The sequence below is a fragment of the Callorhinus ursinus genome, unplaced genomic scaffold, assembly GCF_003265705.2.
Source record: "Callorhinus ursinus isolate GAN/ISIS: 27379988/994484 unplaced genomic scaffold, GSC_fseal_2.0 scaffold12, whole genome shotgun sequence".
Classification (NCBI taxonomy): Eukaryota; Metazoa; Chordata; class Mammalia; order Carnivora; family Otariidae; genus Callorhinus; species Callorhinus ursinus.
The window spans coordinates 73,946,035-73,967,523 of NW_027397074.1; the positions used below are offsets into that span (position 1 = coordinate 73,946,035).

The 21,489-nt window shown below is 49.4% G+C and overlaps 1 protein-coding gene across 1 annotated transcript in view; it reads right to left on the reverse strand.

The window, feature by feature from the left end:
* Positions 1-20,226, reverse strand: part of SLC13A4 (solute carrier family 13 member 4) — a 40,016-nt gene extending 19,790 nt beyond the window's left edge. Inside the window, exons 1-3 of the mRNA XM_025854926.2 lie at positions 19,417-20,226; positions 14,212-14,340; positions 1,892-2,028 (exon numbers count right to left, since the gene is read on the reverse strand). Coding sequence (XP_025710711.1) covers positions 1,892-2,028; positions 14,212-14,340; positions 19,417-19,515 — 365 coding nt within the window. The 5' untranslated portion in view covers positions 19,516-20,226. The remainder of the gene's footprint in view (positions 1-1,891; positions 2,029-14,211; positions 14,341-19,416) is intronic.
* Between the last annotated feature and the right edge of the window lie 1,263 nt (positions 20,227-21,489).

Sequence of the window (21,489 nt, forward strand, 5' to 3'; positions counted from 1 at the left end):
CTACGAACCCAACAGAGCTGGCCTAGAGAAGGGGCCGGGGTCGAGGGGGAGGTGCTGGCATGTATCCAGAAGGTTAGGGTTTTATGTCATGCATTCAGCTCTGTACTCCCAGGGCTTGGCACCGAATAAACACTAAATTCATATTTGTTGAATGAATAAATCACACTTCCTGGGCTGATGGCCTCAGTGAGCAAAAAGCCCTTCCTTAAGCAAAGACGAGCTTTGGAAGTAGGGTCGCCGGGCCTGGACGGCTCTGTAGACATTCGCTTGGTAATGAGGTGTGCTTTTGGTGCATAAAGGAATTCTTTTTTCTGCCCTGCAAACAGCAGTTCTTCAGGGACCATTACAGTCTTTGCTCTGCAGCTAGTCACTGTAGTTACTAGTGACCAAACAGAGACTAACGTATGGGGTTCACGGTTCTGCCCACCACTTGCCCAGCTGCCCACTTGCTGAAAGGATAGGCCCCCCCGCCGCCCCCCCACCCCCGGGCCACACAAGTGTCCCATGTCACTGCGCACACTTCTTCAGCTGGTATCTTGAAGAGTCAGCCCTCGGAGGAAAGCGCTCACAAAAATAACCCTCAGGTTATTTCGTTTTGACTTTGGAAACATACAGTGTGTTGGAACAGACGTGGTTCTCGCTTCCATAAGACAAAGCCAACATAAAGACCACCCGTGTTTCTTACTTGAGGTGGGATCCCTGACGTCGGGCAATGGGGGACACCTGTCATGTGGATTAGGTTGGGCAGGCCGAAGTCCTGGTGGTGTTTTTCCGTTTAGGCTGAGAGCAACAGGAGTTTGCCTGCCCGGGACCCCCACCAGCGGCAGACAGAGAGCCCTGCAGGCGGTGGAAACATGCTCGGGGAGGAGGCAAATGAAGAAGAGTGGAAATGCAATGGGAGCAGCATTCTTGAGTCTGAGTTGAATACACAGAGGTTTCAAAGACCTGCGGAGTCCCAGCATGATGTGTAGATGCCATTATGTGCCTAGGAGGCTGAGTGTGGGGTAGTACAAGGCTATTACTGAGTGAGGGGGCAAATGACACCAAATTAAGCTGTAGTTAAGTGGGAGACGGGAATCTCCTTTGAGGCCTAACCTGTATTCATCTAAATGACTAATGTTGAAAACCAATACCATATTATTTATTTATAAGCCATTGGACTCCCAAAGGAGTCAGGGCCACTTACATAAAATGTCTCAAGAAACCTGTAGATAGAAGGAGGTGAGACCTATATTCCGAAGGAAAGAGAAGGGTAGGGTTATTCGATGCAGCAGAGGTGAAGTTAACATAAAACTCATTCCCGACTTTCCTGCACATTCCCCAAGGTTGGGAACGTCTCCCCTGGCCTTCCCCATAGCAGACAGAGACCAGGACGGGGTTGAGGGCCTGGAAGGCATCACGGACGCCAGGTCAGGGGCAACATGTCTGAGCTGCAGTCTGAACCAGTGACAACAAAAACTCAGGGTGGATGGGAGGAAACCTCCACGTCTCCTTAAACGGCAAAGGAGAAGACACCCATTTCCCTGTCCAGCCCGTTCCGTGTTACGCCGGAAAAAAGGTTGAGAAACAATTTACGTTGGTCCTTCTCGTTTTACCCAGTGGGCCCCTTGTATTTTGTAACCTGCTGCCGCGAGGTCTATGTGGCTCCGATAAATTATTGAGACCGTGATAATAAATGACCCCAACGTCACACACGCACATCTCTCTTGCACGATCGAGGGCCCTCTCGCCGGAGGGAGCTGTGGGAGCCCAGCAGGCCTGATGTCGTTCCATCCCATTAGTAGAAAAACACCCTGACCTGGACGTCGCCCGGGGGCCCAGGACCCCTGTCCAGGTAGGCCCCTGGCAGCTGGGGGCCGCACGGTGGCTGGGCACCCCAAGGGCTACTTACATGCCCGGCTTGGCTCCGGCCATCATGACCATGCGCAGAGCAATGCGCTTATGCAGGTTCCACTTCTCCACGGCAGCCGCCACGCAGATGACACCCACCAGCAGCAGCGTGGTGTTCTTGAAGTACTCGGCGGCCACCTGTGGGAAGGCAACGGCTCAGCCCCTCCCTGGCCGTGGCCCAGCACCTGCGCCCCGCACAACGCGTGCTCAACCGGGCGCTGGCGAGCGGGAAGCGGGGAGGTGCGGGCTGTTGACCTAGCCGACTGCTTGACATTGTGTATTTATAGATATAATACACACACGCACATATATAATATATATATACCCACATACACATAGTATATATATACGTTCCTACTACCTTGGGCAGGCACTGATCTAAGCACGTTACAGAGATGATTTCATTTAATCTGGCCAGTAACCCAATAGGGTAGATATTCTTCTCCATGCTTAAAAAAATATTTATTTAAAAAAATATTAAAGCACTCTGTATTTAATTACGATATCATTTCAAAGAATAAATATATAATTTTATCTTAATCCTTAAAAATTATTAAAATAACTCTGGGGGGCGCCTGGGTGGCTTAGTTGGTTAAGCCTCTGCCTTCGGCTCAGGTCATGATCTCAGGGTCCTGGGATCGGCCTGGGTGGCAGGCTCCTTGCTCAGTGGGGGAGTCTGCTTCTTCCTCTCCCTCTGCCTCTCCCCCAGCTTGGGCTCTCTCTCTCTCAAATGAATAAATTTTTTTAAAAAAGCATAAAATAACTCTGGGCTTATCCCCAAATCTCATTTTTTTCTTAGGTTTTAGAAAATTATGTTAATTTCTAAAATTAGAAAGTTAATGCATGCTCATTATGGAAAACGTCAAGATACAGAAAAATTTAAAGGTGACATTACCCTTAATCCTGATACTGTTATTACTTTGATATATTTCCAATTTATGTCTATATAGATACATAATTGGATTTACATAGTATGCTGTTTTGTATTCTGCTCCCCCCTATTTACATCATACCCTGATCACTTTCTTATTCGACTTAAATTTGTTGGAAAAAATTCATGTTAATAGAAGCATCATGTGCCACAGAATTTGGCCATTTTCTTTTTATTGAATATTTAGGTTAATTCCTTTTTTTTAAAACTACAAATGGAACAAAGAATCTGCTTAAATCATTCACCTTATATAAATGTGATTATTTCCTTAGGTTAGAGTTCTCCAGGGTAACTTAATAGCTTGCCTTAAATCTTTAAAAATTTTTAAAAATTTAAAAAACTCCAAATAATTCCAAAGTTGCAAAGAGTTCCAAAGTGATAATTACATAAGGAATGCCCATACATTGTCTACATTTTTTTCCCCCTGAGCCATTTGAGGGTAAGTCACGTACGTGTTAGCCTTTTCCCCTAAATACTTTGGTGTCCGTTTCTTAAGAAGAGGGGTTTTTCTCTTCCACACCAAATACCAGTAATTAACTTCTTCTTGCCCCTTAATGACAAGGAAATTAAGACTGGGGCCTGTTAAGATGTTTCATGTGTCTATGGTCCACAGATCAACCCTTCACTGTTTTCCTCACTTGGAACGTTCTCTTCTCTGTTTACAATCGAATTTCAAAGCCCAGTTCAGGCCTTCCTTGTGAGAAAAGAAAACTTTCCCTGTGACTCTGGCCTCTGACTCCAGAGTGGAGTGTGGGCACCATTAATTCCACCGATCACAGAGCAGGCAGGACGATGCTTGAATTTTCGCTCCATGCTCTGTCTTTTTCTGTGTACCTCTGTCATCTCTCGACTGAATTTCAGGTTGCAAAAAGGCCAAGGATCATGTTTCTTTGTAAATCTCTTAACCCCAGCACCAAGATGCAAAAGTAGATGCTCAGTAAATATTTATCACATACAGAATTGTTCCCAACAAGGGAACCATGACAGAAATCGAGAGGAAGAGATACAGAGAAGTTTAATTTCTAATTGAGAAACCCTCTTTAAAGTGGGAAAACAAGAACATTTCTCATTGCAGGAAAAATGAAAATTGCAGGAAACGTAAAGACAGTAAAATATGTGGTGTTGGAAAGAAACAAAATTTACATAATCATACTGTTAAACTTTGATTATTGAATTAACCAAAACCGTGGTGTACCTATAACACTGGGAGGACTGGGGGCAGGAATAGGGGGCAGGTGTAAGAGGACAAAATCCTCATCTGCGTCGTTGGAAATCAACTGACAATGTCTACAAGTGATGACTCAAGAATTAACATAAGAATATCAAATAAGAGGGGCACCGGGCTGGCTCAGTAGGTAGAGCATGCGACTCCTGATCTTGGGGTTGTGAGTCCCGGCCCCACACTGCGTATAAAGATTAAAAATAAAATCTTAGGGGCGCCTGGGTGGCTCAGTTGGTTAAGCGTCTGCCTTCGGCTCAGGTCAGGGTCCCAGGGTCCTGGGATCGAGCCCCGCATCGGGCTCCCTGCTCAGGGGGGGAGCCTGCTTCTCCCTCTCCCACTCCCCCTGCTTGTGTTCCCTCTCTCGCTGGGTCTCTCTCTGTCAAATAAATAAATGAAATCTTAAAAAAAAAAAATCTTAACTATCACATAAGAATACCATATGGTGCTTAATTCCAGAAGAATCAGTTAACAAAGATGAAAGTTATTGACCCTGGATGCGGGTGGGGCGGAGGGGGGACTTGGTGGGGGCGCAGAGGGGTAGGGGTGCCGAAGGCAGCTGCTGGTTTTGCATTATGAGTTTTTCAGTATTATGTGATTTTTAAACACTGCTAACACTTTGACAATGAAAAAGCCAAAATAAAGCAGTGTGCTCCATTTCTCTCTTCTCTCTTTTGTCCCACAGAGATGTCCTTGTGTTTGGTTGATGAGGTTTGCGTAGCAAGAGAAGGGTCATCTGCCCTCTCTGTGACCATTTCCTGGAGGAGCCCCCTGCTTCTGCTTAATCTAGTTCTTGTCCCCAAACCCAGTCGTCAGTTGGCACTGTCACTAATGCCTCCTGAGGGTAGGGAAGGCTCTCTGCTCTGCGGGGCTGGTGACTCTAGGGCAGAGTCCCCTCTGGGAGGGGTTGGGGAGGCCTCTGGGCCCGGTGCGCATGGGTGAAGATGCTGCCCCCTAGTGGGAGGTGGGGGCACCGCGGGGATACCTGAGGGCCACGGCTAAGTGGCGGGGCGGGGCGGGGCGGGGCGGGGCGGGGCGGGGGGCTGGTGGTGCGCATGGGGGGTGGTGCAGGACCCGTCTCACTGCACCCCAACCTTCCCAGAAGTCTAGGAGGCAGCTCTGTGGCGGAATCGGTGTTTTCTTTTCTTCCGTCTTCCGAGAAGGGAAACCGACAGAAGTCATCAGACGCAGTACCCGGCCCGCCACTGGCCCCATGACTCGAGGCCCCTGCAAAGCCTTTAAAAAGGTCAGTGCCATCGTGGTTACTTTCCCAGGAGACCGGCTGCAAACATTTTCATTTTCTGCCTCTTTGGCACATATCGGAATACTAGTTTGTGATGGCCTTTTAGGAGCCCAGGACCTGGAGGACAGGTGGGGCTGCTTTCTCGGGATTCCTTTCAAAGGCAAGGAGAAAGGAACCCACCTGCAGAGAGGGCCCTCTCCACCACGGGAGTTTTGCATTTCGCATTCACTTTCTCATCAACAGTCTAGGAGGCAGGTACTGTTAGCACCTCACTTTGCAGGTGAGGAAACAGACTCAGAGGGGTTAAGGAAGTCTTCAAGGTCATAGCGTGAGGGGCAGGGGCCGGCTCTCAATCCAGGTGCTCCTGAATCCAAACCTACTGCATATGTCACTCAGGGTGGGCCACCTGGAAACCATGCGTCTAATTCAACTCTAGGGGAATCTTCTTGGTCTTGGTGACAGCATGCAGAGGCACACATTTCTGTCTTCATTCATAATCACAGTCCTGACACTGGCTGATTGGAAGCCCCAGGCCCGGCTTTAGTGGGAGACTGGCTCTGGGCTGTTTTCATACTTGGTGTTGGGTGGGCTTAGGTCTATTCGCGTGGCCTCCCTGCCCCCTTGTAATCGGTGTCCTGTGCTTGGGCCAGGCAGCCTGGCTGTAGTTTGTGATTAAGAGGCAGCACAGCCAAGTGGGGAAGAGTGAGGGCTCCGGAGTCCGCCGGGACTCAGCTGTGTGACCCTGGGCAAGTTACTCAACCTCTCTGGGCTTCATTTAGGCATCTAAATAAAAAAAAAAAAGTATGTGAGTCCCTACCTTTTGTAAAGCTGTCGTCAAGAGTAAACGACAGATGCAAATCAGCTAGCAGAGCCCACCGGGTGGACAACCAGGAATTTTGGCAGCTCTTCCTATCGCTCAGTGGTCCACACAAAGGCCGACACGCTCTGCGGCCATCTGCACACAGAGCGGGGCCAGCCACAAAACTGCCTTTCCACTTTTGTAAATTAAAATTCTATCCGAAGGTGGTGTTTGTTAGTTGTCCAGCCCACTGGGTTTTCGTTTGTTTGTTTGTTTGTTTTTACAATCAAACCTTGGTTATTCAGAACCCCTCAGGGAACACCGGGGTTCCAGGATTCTTGAGGGTTATTTTCATTGTTTTCTAACATGCGCTGCTTACTCCTGCGTGCTGTGGGCATTCCCTTCCCCACTACCTAACTTCTGAGACTAATAGTGTCTGAGTTGGGAAACCAGATAACAAAGCTTGTTAGAATTATTTGCCAAGAGGAGTAGGAGCCCCAAACAAGCGCTCCTCCCAGGAGTAGAGTCCACGGTGTCTGTGATGTTTGCCTTTTCTGCTTTTCTGCTCTGTGGTTTTTCTCTGTTTTCCAGAGCCCTGAGCTTGGAGAGCAGAGGTGTTCCTGGACAGTGTTTTAGAAGAGATGCGCTCAAGGAGTCGGCTTGGAAAGGCAGGGCGGAGAAGAGCAATAGCATGGGCTCTGGAGTTCAGACCAGCTGGGTTTGAAGGGTTGCTTCCCTGCAGATGAGCTGGAGGCTCTTGGGCAAGCCACGGAACCCCCGTGGCCCCATCATTCCAATGTTTTAAGTGGCGAGAGTCATGATACACAGCTCATTTAATCCGTCATGGCGTGGCCTCGAATAAGATAACACAGGTAGGGTCTTAGAACAGTGCCTGGCATACAGGGAGTGCTCAATAAATGTGCATATTATTAAAGAAGTAAAAAAAGGATAAAAAGCTTCAAGATGAGATTGAGGGCGATGCCAGGGAGGTCAGCATGACTGAAGGAGGGAAGAAGAGAAAGAAATGAAATAAGAAGGAGCAAGGTGGGGCCTGAACACCAAAGATTCCTCCAAGTTTTCTTAGCGAAGTGTGAGCACACCAAAAGAGCTCTCCGAGCCAGGCTGGATGGAGAGGCCCAAAGACAGAAGGGCCGGCGGATGTGGTCCTTCAGTACCTAGCTCATCGTTAGTGAATTGCAGGCAGCATCCATTAGTGATGAGCTTTTAAAACATTACTTTCTTTGAAGGCGGAATTATTGATTGATCTCTAGATAGGTTAGGTTTTAAATGTTTAAAACAATTTTTTATAAAGGTTGTGGCTCTATTCCTAGACGTTGGAAAAGGGAACTCTGGACAGCAGGCTCGGCTCAGTGCTCTTCTCAGGAGAAGTGTGAGTTGGCTTCCCTAGGGCCATCCCGGTGGAGGAGGCCCATGGGCCAACCCATCTTCCCTGTCACTGACGTTGTGGTACGTGGTACGGGCTTGCACACTCACCATTAGTGGAAAATCCTCAGCTCCCCGCGAGGTCGCTATTTCTAGATCCTCCTTTTTCAGGAGAGCAAAGGGCAGTTTGCAGAGATTATGCAACTTGCTCGAGACCGGTTAGTGACAGAACTGGATTCAAACTCAGGTCTACCCTACTCCCAGCTTGGATCCTGACCCTTTCCACGCTGCCACTCTACCTGCTCCTGGCGACAGCAGCCAGAGACCGCAGGAGGTGTGGTGGATCTGAGCGTGTCCTGAGGTGGACATCTGGTGGCTCGCGAAGGGTGGGGTGACCCCAGAAACGCAGACAGTCAGCGCTCTGCAGGTCAGCTGTGGGAGCCTCTAGAAGTGGCGGGAACATGGCAAGCCCTCAGGAGACCAGTGGTGGCCTCTGGCAATGGACTTAGTTTGCGGCTCTTCTGGACATCTGAACAATTTTGCAGGAAAATCCTCTAGACCCCGGGAGGGGCTGCCCAGGGTGGCTCCCAACCTCAGCATGGAGCTAAGCCCCCAGGCAGGGCTGGAGTCCAGGCTACTGCATTCCAGCCAGTGCCCCAGCAAGGCAGCCAAATCCAGTGCAGCTGACTCGGGGCCTTTCCCTGGGGAAAGGAATGCTGTTCCTGCTGGATAAGTCTCTGCGGGCTCCAACACCCTCCTCATCACCTAATTACTCCCCCCAAGGCCAGACGTCTGCAAACCACACTCAGTGCCTCTGAAATTTCAGGAGGCCCGCAGGAAGGGCCCAAGTAGCTGGGGCTCTGGGCTTCCACGCCCAATCTGGGTAGGACCTCTTCTTCCATCTGTTTTATGTATTAAGCCTTCCAAGATGTGGTTTAAAGAAAAGGTTTTGTTGCTAAAAAAACATTCTTTGCAAACCCTACCACAGAGAAGTCTAAAGCGGAGAGACTCAGATGAGCGCTGACCTGGCCCGGAAGTCGGCTTAGCTTCCGGAGATGCTGACTCATAAAGTACCCCCAGTTTCTTCTCTGGGACCTTAAGAACTGCCCCCAGTGGAGGAAACTAAGGCAGGGGTCTGAGTTCTGAGTCCAGAGGCAAAGGGCCTGGCTCATATGTAGGGAATAGCTCTTCCCCCCAGTAACTTGGCCTCAAGAGACTGCAATATCTGTAGGTTCCTGGTCCAGGCCCCACTCATGGCCTGGGTATGGAGCTCAGCTCTGGGCTGCGTCTGGATGGCTGTGGGTGATGAGCTGCTTGGGTTCAGGAAGGTGGCTGGGCCCCGAGGCTCAGCCTACCTCTCCACAGGCCTGTATGGGGGGGGCGGTTAGCCTCCATGGGGGGCAGAGCCTAGAAAGGCAGAGTGGAGAGGAGTATATGAAGTGGGCCCAGGTTCAAACAAACAGAGAAAGTCACGGTCTCAGTGATGGTCGGGAATCTGGCAGGTCAGAAAGATCAGAAACCACCAGGGAAGCAGATTCATGACATTGAACCCCGGTGTCATGGGGCTGCAGAGGCTGTTTTGTTATCGCAGGAGGCTGTCTTGTCCTGGCGGGAGCTAGAATGCCAAGGAGACTTGCCAGGGTCCTGCAGTGCAGGGCCGCGGGGACAGCAGAGGGGGTGAGTGTGAGTGTGCGAGTGTGTGTGTGAGTGTGAGTGTGTGTTGGGCAGGGGAGAGATGGAAAGCAGATGTCACCTCTATTGGAAGTAGTTCCTGACCCTGGACACCCCGGAGACTATTCCCAAGCCCCAGCATTCAAACCATGCCTTTTACCGGCCCAGAGAACACTCTCGCTCCCACCCTCCTAGAAACGGTAAATCTTAGCTAACTTGATTGTCCCTGGCTATGGCAGTGCCTTAGAAGGACACAGACCATTCCCGAGGCAGATACGATGATAGTCACGAGAGTCACAATGGAGGTAAAATAAAGAACAAACCTAAAATCCAGGCCTGAGCTCTGTATACCAGCAGAGGGAAGAAGTGACAGGATGCCAACAAGGTCATAGAATCCCAAAGTCAAAGGGCCCTTTGAGTCCATCCCCTCTCCCAAGGCATGAAATCTACCTCTAATGTCCCTGACATGGTCGCCTGGCTTGCATTCCCACGAACAGGAATACCCAGACCCCATGTGGCTGCCCAGTCCGGCATCTTCCCTCACATGGAGCGGGTCTCTCTTCCGGTGCTTGGATTCTGGTTCTGGTTTGATCCCCTGAGCCTCGTGTGTTGAGCTGCAGAAGCCAAAAATCATGTCCCTCTTGAGACTTCTCTTCCTTCCCCGTGTGACTCACATTCTAGATTTTGGACATCTTGGCTACCTACCACTGTATGAGCTCCTGATCTAGAATTTGATGCTCTGGACATATACATTTAGTAACGCAGCAGACTTCAGCACATATTGGCCAATGGTTAATGGGGGCACACATTCCTGGGTTCCAGTCCTGGCTCCACCCCATAGTAAGTTCCTTAACCTCTCTGAACTTCCATTTCTGAACTCCTCCATAAAAACAGAACTAAGAACCACTTTACAGAGGGTGAAGTGATGTGGAGCATGTAAAGGACCTCACATGGTGCCTGGCATATGGTAAATGCTCCAAATTTTGGCAGCCACATTGGGCTGATAGATGATTCATGCTGCATCTGTACTCAACTAAAAGCCAAGGTCTTTTCCACACACACTGTTAACATTTATCCCTATAAAACATCATTTTGTCAGTCCCAGGCTATTGTCTCAGCCCATCAGCATTGTTTCTGTCATCATTCATTAGTTGGCCCATCCAGCTTTGAGTCATCTGCAGATCTGATAATGCGTCTTTTAGGTTTTCACTTGGGCTCTCTCTCTAGTCCACTGCCAACACGTTCCTCAAGATTCTTTAGGTTCAGCTTTTGGGCCAGCACTCAAGTTACTCAACTGTGCTATCATCCAGCCCACATTGGCTCCTTTGATTGAGAATTTTTTTCCCCTGGAGATTGTGAAGGCTCCAAAGAAAAAGTTAATTTGTATTCAACAACTTCCGTTTAAAAGGCTGAGGAAATTATAAAGCCTTCTAGAAAGACGTCAATCAAAAAGTGGTCAACATAAAGTTTGGGCACCTGGTGGGGTAAATTTCATTTATTTAGAACATTCCCTCTTGGGGAATTGGGTGAATCCTCCGCAGTGCCAGAAAACGAGGTATTACCACATGGCTGTTCTGTGTTTTTCTATTTGGTTTGTGCCCTCTCTCTTTTAGAATAGACACTTCTCAAGGTCAGGAGTCTATCATTTTGTATCTCTTTTCAGCAAGACAGAGAGGAAGTCTAAGCTTTTTTTTTTTTTTTTAAAGATTTTATTTATTTATTTGACAGAGAGAGACATAGCGAGAGAGGGAACACAAGCAGGGGGAGTGGGAGAGGGAGAAGCAGGCCCCCCCGCGGAGCAGGGAGCCCGATGTGGGACTCGATCCCAGGACCCCGGGATCATGACCTGAGCCGAAGGCAGACGCTTAACGACTGAGCCACCCAGGCGCCCGGAAGTCTAAGCTTTGCACACAACAAACTCTTAACACCTGCCGACCATCAAGTCATCACCATAAACATGAACCATTTGTATGCATACATCCAAGCCAACGGTGGGAAACTGAGAAGCATTATTGTGAGTCTCAAGAGGGCAGAAATTACGTGTTTCATTTTTGTCGCCTTCAGGGTCCCTATAATGTCCCAGATGGCCCATGGTAGATACAGAACTCAGGAAATATTTTTCTGAATGTTGAATGAGTAACACAAGGGACAAAAGCCATGGTTCCCGAGTCACACCGATCCTACCCACATACCTTCCTTCAAGGTAGAGAGCACACTATTGCACACCATCTGGAAACCCCGCAACCAAAAAGCCTTCACTTAGGGCCAGCACAAGGATGGAGGCCATAGACACCACAAATCCTAGGGGCTGCGAATCTTTGTGGAGAGAGGACATGTCCACAGAAAGTTTCTATCAGGTATATCTGATGTACCACTGAAAGGCTAAAGACATCAGATCGGCTCCAAGGGAAGGGAGCAAGACTTTTAGCTAAGGTCTTTGGAAAGGCTTCACTGCAGAGGGTAATTGGACAGGATTTTAAAGGTGGAGGGAAGTGGAGAGAACTTTGAGTCAAGGGAACGCTAGGCAAGCACAAGGTGGGTTTGGGGAGTGACAAGTAGATGATTTGTCTGCACAGGGGGCTCCTGCAGACCCCCAGCCTGCCTTTTCCTGGGGAGCCCTGGCACATGCTGGTGTAGGGGTGTGGCTAGTGGTGGTGGAATAGGTCTCCATCTGCAAAGTTGAGTGGCTCACAAAGGGGCATAAGCCATGTCCTCTACTTATCAGCATTTTCCTCTACTCTGAGTTTAAAAAGCCACTAAGCAGACTATCTTTGGCTGAAGCTGCTTCCTATAGCCCAGCTGTTAAATATCATTGCCAGGCACTGCTACTTTATCAGACAGATGGTGTAGGAGTTTTCACTTCAAATGATAAGACTTGCCCTCTGGCTCCTCCAGGGCTTTCCATCTCCAGCCCCAGCAATAACAATGCCTAATCCTTCACCGGACAGTCTTCCTGTTCTCCTCACAAAGTCATGTTACTCCACAAACCACTGACTCAAGAGATGCCTTCTAGGTCTGGCCTGCCTGGCTGTGCAGAGGGGCGGGCCCTTGGATGAATGGTTGCCTAGCAACACCTCTAACCATGCAGAGGCGCTGATTGGGCCACCCCTCTGGAGAATTCCTGCTGCAGGCAGCCCTTGGAGAAATAGGGACATCATCTCCTTCAAGGCTAAGGCATGCTGTCGGCTTTTGGGCTGCCCCAAAGTGAAACACAAAGATAGAAATCTTTTAATTAATAGTTAGCTCATGTTAAATGTTAGTTAAGATTCAATTCTTTCTATAATGTCATTTTTTCCCCCTCTGCCCTCTATTTTCACCCCCTGACTCATGGGCTTCTGGTTTCTCACTTTTAAAGAGAAACGTGCAGAGGTGCCTGGGTGGCTCAGTCACTAAGCTCCTGCTTTCGGCTCAGGTCACGATCCAGGGTCCTGGGATCGAGCCCCGCATCGGGCTCCCTGCTCCACGGCGAGCCTGCTTCTCCCTCTCCCACTCCCTCTGCTTGCGTTCCCTCTCTCTGTCAAATAAATAAATAAAATCTTAAAAAAAATAAAAAAAATAAAGAGAAATGTGCAGAATAAGTTTAAATGCTTTTCTTAAGAAAAGTCATGTTTAAGGTTGGTGGTTCTTTTAGGCAGGCACACAGACCAAACTACCTATTCTTGTTTCCACAAAAGAAGGGGACACTTTGGAGCAACTGCCTGGTGATGCAGGTCACGGGCTAGCTTTTATGTGGGTCTCCAGGATATTGGTGGTGTACCCATCTCCAAGAATAAAAGCACTGCTGATGGTTTGGGGGATCCCGTCCTTTATGGAATGACTAAGGCTGCTACAGCTACTCATTGCCACCAACCCTCCCATCCCAAAACAAAAACAATACAGAATAAAACAACAGCAACAAAAAACACAACGAAAACCAAAAACCCAAATGTCCCAAACACAAACAAACAAACTGGCTAGTTGAGTCCATCTGGTAGAACAGCAAGCAAGAATATAGACTTTGAAATCTAATAGATATGAGTTTGAATCCAGTTCTGCTACTTCCTACCTTGTGATTTTGAGCCAGTTTCTTAACTCTCTGAGCCTCTTTCCTCATCTGTAGAGTGGAAATATCAACACTCACCTTGTAGAGATCTCAGGGGTCTTACATAACTGATAGAGTACTTCCAGTATAGTGCCTGATTTCTAATAGGCCTGCAAGCATCAGTTCCCTTTTGTCTTTCTTCTGTGCCTCTGTCCTTAGTCTTTATCAGAAACTCTAAGCAGAGACCAGGTGCTATAACGACAGTCTAAACAGAACCAGGTGTTAATGAATGAGGACCATCTTTCATCTTGCTTCTGGGTTCTGGTTGTGTTTTTCTTCTTTCCTGTTTGTGGCTGATTTAAGTGTTTGCCCTGAAATCTGACCACAGCCTGGGCTTGATAATTGACAATTTCTGGTTGAGCTTTTAAGGATGCCATAGAGAGAGAGAGAGAGTGGACAGAGAGGGCAGGTTCTAGGTAGATAGAGGTCAGGAAAGAATATGCAGTAATCCTGAGTTGGGGAAGAAGGAATAGAATTTTTTTTTTTTTTTTTTTTTTTTTAGGCGAAGTGGATGAAAACATTGTCAGGACTCAGGAAAACATGATGAGTCTCTCTGTCAACACACATTTATTGAGCACCTCCTATACACGGACTCAGGTTTATAATGAGATTCCAAAGACCTGGGAAACCCGATTCCTACCTTTGATTCCTGCCTTATAGTTTCAGTGGATATACAAAAGAATGAGAAATGTCAACAGCAGGTTGCTTATAGGTGCCAATCAACCAGTGCCTAGAGGGTTTCAGACTGAAGGAGCAATTGGATGTGATCAGTCAAGTAAGGCTTCCTGAAAGAGGCAGTTCGAGGGAGATGAGGGTCATGGGAAAGGAACTCAGGGTCTGGAATAGCAGGTGCACAGGCTTAGTGCTAAGAGGTTGTTCCAGAGGGTGAAGAAAGCCCCCTCCTCAAGTGCTTTGGGGCTCTCCCTTCACCTTGAGCCCCCTTCACTGGCCCAGGAGGGACCCGACCAGGGAGCTGGGCCACAAATGGTCTAACCTCACTGGATCGGAGCACTCCGAAGAACGGGTACAGGAAGGCAGGCACCAGGGCTGCAGCTCCGAGAGGCACGGCCTCAGACACCCAGTACACAGCGGTCACGATCAACACATAAGCACATGCAGCCTCCTGTAAGGGGAGGAAAGTGGGCGGTTAGTCACAGGGACAGCCACTGCTGCAGAGAATCCAAATAAGACCCGGGGTGGAGGCAGTAGGCACCCAGACTCACGGGCCCCAGGACACAGCCCTGGGAGGTGCAAAGCTGGTCTTGGCAGGGGAACTCGGTGGATGCCTGGCGGGACCCATACTTGGGTGTGTGCAGTAATGTCTGCTTCTTGGGTGGACTGGCGCGTGGCACGTGGTCTGCAGCTGTGTAGCCACCAGACTTAGGTGGTGCTTGACACTGTGCAGGATGGGGACTGAAATACTCAGTGTCCAGACCCAAGATCACAGCCTCTAAAGGTGGAGTTCACAGCTTTAACATGGTGGCAGAATATTTTGGCATTGAGTTGATTGGACACTAGATATTCTTGGGGTGGTTGCAAGTTGGGATCTGTTTGTGTAACTGATTCACGTGTGAGCTCTGAGACTGGCCCATTTTGGGGCTGGATAATTCCATGCTGTGGGGGGCTGTCCTGTGCATTAAGAGGTTTATCAGCATGCCTGGACTCCACCCACTAGATGTCACTGGCACCTCCCAATTGTGACAACCACAAATGTCTTTAGACATTGCTAAATGTCCCTTGGGGGGAAATTTGTCCCTGGTTGAGAGCCCATGTCCTTACCAGTGTCTGGTTCTCACTGCTCTGGGACTTCATTCCCCCTGCCTGATGCACATGGAAACGTCCCTCTGATAAAGAGAATAAAAAGTGCTACCTACTTGCAGGAAAAGGCCTGGAGCCCTCACTTTGCTGGCTGTACAACCTTGGGGTGCATAGAATAAAAAAGTACAACACTGTTATCAACAACCAGGCCTCTTTAACCTCAGCCTCTAGTAATGCTGGTTGCTTGGAGTCATGCTCGTCAATGGTGCCGAGAAAGGTCACTGGCTTACTCTTGGGAGGGGTCGCTGTCCAAGGACCTTAACAATGGACTTGGAGGGCCGCTGTAGAGAAGGTCCAAGCTGGCTCTGGTTTCCTCAATTTATACATAGTTCTAAACCATCTGGGCTCAGGTCTGACCTGCCCTGAGGCTGGCTGGTGATCAAGGAGCCTGACAAATCTTGTTCTGTTTATCTCTCCCTTGGGTTCAGAACACGCGTACTCAAACTCTTGCACAAAAGTTACAAAAGGTCGCCATGATCAGTGAGGGGCGTCAGGAGTGATTAACCCAGCTTGGCTGGATAGGACCTTGCTCCCTCCTGATATGCATGGATTATTGCCTTGGGGTTTGAGAAATAGCAACAGGGCCCAATGATTGTTGACTGTAGCTCCCACTGAGATTTCCTCTGGGGCCAAAAGATGAGAGAGAAGTTAAAACTTTTGGAAGTTGCCGATAAGACAACATAATCAGTCAGGGGGAAAAAAAAGGCTCTATTGGAAAATAATGCAATTTAGAGAAATAACCTCCTTCGTTGCAGAAATAAAACGACTTAAAGAAGTTCAAAGCCTTGAGCCCCCTTGAACTCACTTATTCCCATCTCTTTCCTGGGAAACAGAATGGCAGGTCTTAACTCCAGCGGAAGATAAAGGAGACAGGATATCTGTCCCTCCCTGAGAGCCCTCATTCCTTCCTGAGAACCTTTGGTCTTTCTTGTCATTACAGGGCCACAAGTTAAGGGAGAGGGGAAGGGGCGACAGACCAAGAAAAAGAATGAGAGAGAGAAAGATGGAGAACAAACTTTCTCCCAGGCACCATCTTAGCTTGAATTAGGAGGACTTGGGTAAGCCAAGGGACACTTTTTGATTGTAATTATTGTTACGAATTAGAATAGGTTGGCTTGGAGGAAGTCAGCAAGCCACCTTCATCCAGCATTAAGAACAGGATAAACCACCATCATCATTTTTACCTGGACTTTCCTTAGAGCACAAGAATGGCCAAGAGACCACCTCCAGAGGCCCTTTCCATATTTCTCACCCAGTTCATCCATGGAACTTACATAAACTTCCTTTTGCTCCTTCTGAACCTTCTCAAAATTCAATGGGTACGCTTATATTTAGATAACCCTTGAAAATCTTTGTGAGGGTTGATCACAGGAATCCCGGGCTCCCACATCTGGTCAGTGTCTGGCAGTTAACATTGGTTGAACTGAATTGGGTTCCTCTGCTGGCTGTCGGGTTTCTCTTCTCTATCTATTGGAGAGAATAGTCTGGAAACTCTTGACCTCTTATCACTGCCACTAGCCAGCAGGTGTGTAGGGGCCGATGAGTATTCAGGCAGTGCCTTTAAAGGACAGTGTTTTCAGTTCTTTTTGGCTTCTGTTTACAAATAAAGGAGAGAGCTCAAAAGTGGCATTCCCCATATAGGATATTTCCTGACTCTGCTACCAACTGATGTGTAAATCTGTTCCTTTCCCGTGCTGTCTGATCACCTCAATGATGTCCCATTCAAACTTCACTGGAAGGGGCTTGAGGTCTGTTTATTTGCTGTCATAAATGACTATGAGGCCTTTCTGAAATAACCTTTGTCCCTCCAGGGACACTGAGGCAGGGCTCAGTTATGGACAAGTCCTTCTTGTGCCCTCCTCTTCTGTAACATGGGAGACCAAGTCTGGGCCCCTGGTTGTTAGAGAGCTGGGCAGGGAAAAGGGGGAAGATCATTCTAATCCTTCCTAGAATGTAGCTATGGCTTATCTCTTCGAAGAACCATCAGAATGGCAGGCCCAGAACTCCCGGCCGGGTCCCCTTCCCTCAGCTCCAGCCCAGAGCAACCAGGTCCGTTTAGGAATCTCAGGGATTAAATATCAGAATCTAAAAGTCTGATGCGCGGGAGTAAGAATGGGTGAGAGACGTTCTCTGTGTTGGTTTGTGCTTCCTGTGGGCGCTGGTGACCTCAAGGTGATTTTATGTCATTGTAGAAGAAGGGCAGAGCTGTTGTTGACACGGTGACCCACAGAGAAATCATCTTTGTAGGGCCCCCTGGGTAAGTGGCAAGCAACCGTGTCCAGCTCTGAGGGCACCAGTCACGCCGGGCTCCATCGAGCTGTCCCTGGGGCTATGGGACTCACAGTATCCACCCCTGTGTGCCGACTGGGAAGCTCTGAGGTAGTGGGAGGTCTACTTTCTTAAAAGGCACTTGTTCTTAAAGGGGACGATTTTCCACCACCACCCCCCCCCACGGGCCCAGGGGATATTGGGTAATATCTGGAAGGATTTTGGGCTGTCATAGTGGGAGGGGGTGGCACTGTGTGCTATGGGCATCTAATGGGTGAAGACCAGGGATGCTGCTAAACATCCTACCATGCACAGGAGAGCCCTCCCTGCCTCAAAGAATTATCTGGCCCCAAATGTCACTGGTGTGGCTGTTGAGAAACCCCCTTCGAAGTTGAAACTGAGTCTGACAGAAGGAGCTAGGCCAAGAAAGGGCAGTGTCCCTTGGTCTCAGGAAGTCCAGCTGTCAAGATCTCTTCAGAGGTTACTTACAGACCCAAATTGCTCTTCCTTTACTCTCCTCTTTCTTTTTTTTTTTTTAAGATTTTTTTCTCTTCTTTTTAAAATAACACCTGTCTTCCATCAAATTTATAGATTATTTTGCCTACTTCAATAACTTGTTATTTTATTTTTTTCTTCTTGTGGATACTTCTTACTAGTCATTGGTGACTGAGAAGCTCAAAGCCAGGGCCCCCGAATGAAAAGTAGGCAACACCACACCCTAGAGTCATGGTCCCCAAAGATGGGGCTGACTTAGGGGGACACAGAGGTGCCTGATACCACCATGAAGAGGAGGGCCCTGTGTCTTTGGTGAACAGTCCCTTAAGTGCATCAGACATTGAGGAAAAACAACAACAACAACAACAAACCTTGAAAAAAGAAAGAAAAAACAAACAGCCCGTTTGGACAGGGCAGAGAATTGACGAGCGTGAGCCCAGGAAAACTGTCAGCAACAATCACCGTCAGCTAATCGCAGCCTCCTGTTAATCACCGGCTCCCTGGCACTCTGGGGTATTTATTCTAGTAAAGATTTAAGCCAGTTTGTTTTTAAGACGAGCCATTCTAATCCCCTCTATTTAACTTTATAACTCAATGTTGGTTACCAAGTTACTCGGAGAGCTGCCTGGAAAATCTCTTCCCCTCCCACAAACATGATTAACCTCTCTTAGCTTATTTTTTCTCAAGTCTCAAGGGTAGTGCCTGCAGGACAAGGGGTAAAGCCCCTGAGAGGTGGGGGAGGGGGAGGAGGGGAGGAGGGGGAGGGAGACAGGAAGGGAAGGGAGGCCAGCGAAGGTCTGAGAAGCTGGCAGAAGGCAGAGCCAAAGCTTTGGCATCTCTGCTGGTGCAAACTGGTCAAAAATTGGGTCATGGTCTAGAGTTGGGGGCTCTTATTTCTTTTTTATCGCGTGGTTGAAAGTCTCTCTTTCAAGAGCACAGAGAAGAAAACACAGAGGATACAAATGATCAAAGAGCCATATGCATGGGACTGGGGCAAGATGCCAAGCTCTGCTTTCAACGTCAAGTTCAGAGGGACTTCAGCGATTGCATTTCAAAGCGTGGTTATCAGGACCACAGACCCTGGTGGGTGCAGAGGAGCCCCCGTGGAACTCCTCCCCCCCCACGCCCCTGCCTGCGACCCCCCCCAAGTCCCGCAGGGTAATCCCCTCCCTCCCACGTCCCCCCCCAACGCCGGGTGTCCTTACTGGGAAGCTTCCCTGCTCTCCAGCTCCCTCACAGAGAGCCGGTCACATGGTGACCCAGTTGAGCCCAGGACAAATGCCAGCCCAGCAGCGTGTGCCTCTCCTCAGGGGCACAGCGCGTGGCCCCCCGCGCCGTTCCGGCGGCCAGACGGCCGGGTAGCACCCCTCAGCCGATTCAGCCGCCCCGCCAACCTCACCCCTGGCTGGGGGCCACGCGGTCGGGGCCCCGGGGAGGGGGCGGAGGGACGAAAGTGGCAGCGTGGGGGGCGGGGGGGGGAAGAAAGCATTCGAGCCTCCCCCAGAAACTGCTGTCCACGCCTTGAGCCCGGGAGCAAAGCACCCCATCCCTCGGCCCCCCTGCCCTCGCAGCCCCGACGGCCCGGCCACAGGGACCCGAGGGGACGCGCGGTACTCACGCTGCTGGGGTGGAGCACAGGCAGGGGCAGCAGCAGGAGCGGCACGCAGATGACGAGCAGCAGGTTTCTGGCCCCGAGGAGGCCCTTGAGCAGGCCCATGGTGGCCCTCGGCGCCCCCCTCCCGCCTCCCGCCGGCCGCCAGGGGCCTTCGCTCCTCACCACGCTCGGCTCAGGCCAGAAAGACTTCTGAAACCCTTCTCGGCTTCCAAGAGTCCTCCCTTGTCTTGGGGGCAGAAAAGGCAGGCAGGGACAGGTCCCGTGTGCACAAAAAGCCTGGGCTCCTTGCCTCCTGGTTTAGGTGGGATTGGGGAGCATTGTTTTACGCCCAGCAGAAAGGGACCAGGAGAGGAGGCTGAGCCGAGGCATAGTGGGTTGCCCCTTTGCTTGATTAGTAGTAGAGAAACTTCATTCTAGGGCTCCGCAGAAAGCCCCCCCGCCCCCGAGCCAATCAAAGGCACACCTCTGCTGCTGCTGGTTCGCCTTGGAAAAATCATATAAAGGCTTTACCCAGTTAAAAACACGAAGTGCATGGGCTGGTGCCCTCCATCATTTTTGCTCCCTCTGATGGTCTGTCTGGGGCGGACAGACCCCTTTCTCCTCTGCCTGTGCTTGCTGGACCCCCTTCCCTTAACCCAGGCCCCCAAGTTGGTCAGCGGCGGACGCAGACTTCAAACAGGGCTGGTCTTCTCTCCCAGGACCTGGCACCTGAACTCAGTTCAAATTTCTTTCCTTCAAATTGGTTTCCCACTTATAATTTGCCTTGAACCTGGGCCTCCAAAGCAGGAAAAAAAAAAAAAAAAAAAAAGAATCCCCAAGACTTTCCTTGCGGTCACCGGACAAAAGTCTTGCTGGAAGCCCACCTTAACTTTCCTTCACCTATGGGGAGCCGGACCCAGGCAGTGGCCCTGGCCCCGCCCATGCCTCAAAGCCAATCAGTACGTTGGAAAGATCGAGGCAGTATCTCTTCCAGAGGCAGCCCTGGATTGGTCCCAGCAGGGGCCTGCTGAGTCTGCAGAACCTAGGCAACTTGTAAAGCTTATTTTTGTTTCTCAAACATCCTAGGGGCTGGAGTGATGATCATCATCGTAAACATGATCCCACTTACGCAGAGCTTTCCCTGGGAGAGCACTTACGAACCTTGTCCTTAGGAAGATGTGTTTGGTGGCAGGGAGAAAATGAAATAATAATTCTGGAGAAATTTGCCCCCCGAGTGTACAATATTAAGCCCTTCGGACTTCCCTGATGACAAAGATCATTTGCTTCAGCATCTGAGTGAATACAAAGCATCTGGGTCAGCAGAAGGTGTTAGCCGATAAGAAAGACCACAGACCTTTAGGGAGAATGGGAAGGGTGGCTACTACCTCTCTGGAAAAGTCTAGATGCCGCTCTCATTTCAAAGGCCCTTGGAGCCCCGATGTCAGTGGTCTTTCTTGACTGGAGTAGGTGCTCAAATGCTCCTCTTTTACCAAAGAGGCTCTTTACCAAAAAAGAAGCAGAAAGCTTCCTTTGGCCGGTATGCAAGGAGGAAGGAGGTGGGAGGGCAGGGAAGTTGACAAGTTCAGGGTCAGGGCCTCAGCAGCTGTTGCACCCTGCAATTTCTGCTGCTTAGAGATCGGGAGAAGCTGTTAGCCTCTTTTCTCAGAAGGGACATGTGGGTAAGGTTACCCATGTTTTTCTTGAATTCACAGAATGCAAGAATGGCATTCCAAGGTCTGCAGTTGGAAATGGTCCCCAGGCTAAACGCAAAGAGACTGGAGAAGTGACTCCAGAAAACCAGTTCTTCTTGACTTCCAAGGCAGGGGCAATTATGGACAGCCCAGGTTCCCTTCCAGGTTATCTTGCCACTATAGGATAGGCTATGATGACCCATCTCTTTAAATGCATGTGAAAGACTGGCTGCCATGTTTGCTACATTCGGGCCTCCTTTTTGTGCTGATTTTGAAACTCAGAATGAACAAGACCACAGGTGTGATGTTTGGGTGGCAAATATAACCACCCAAAGGTAATAGGCTGGCAAATAATACCACCCATAGGCTGGAAAATTAATAAACAGCTGAGGAACTCAACATCCAC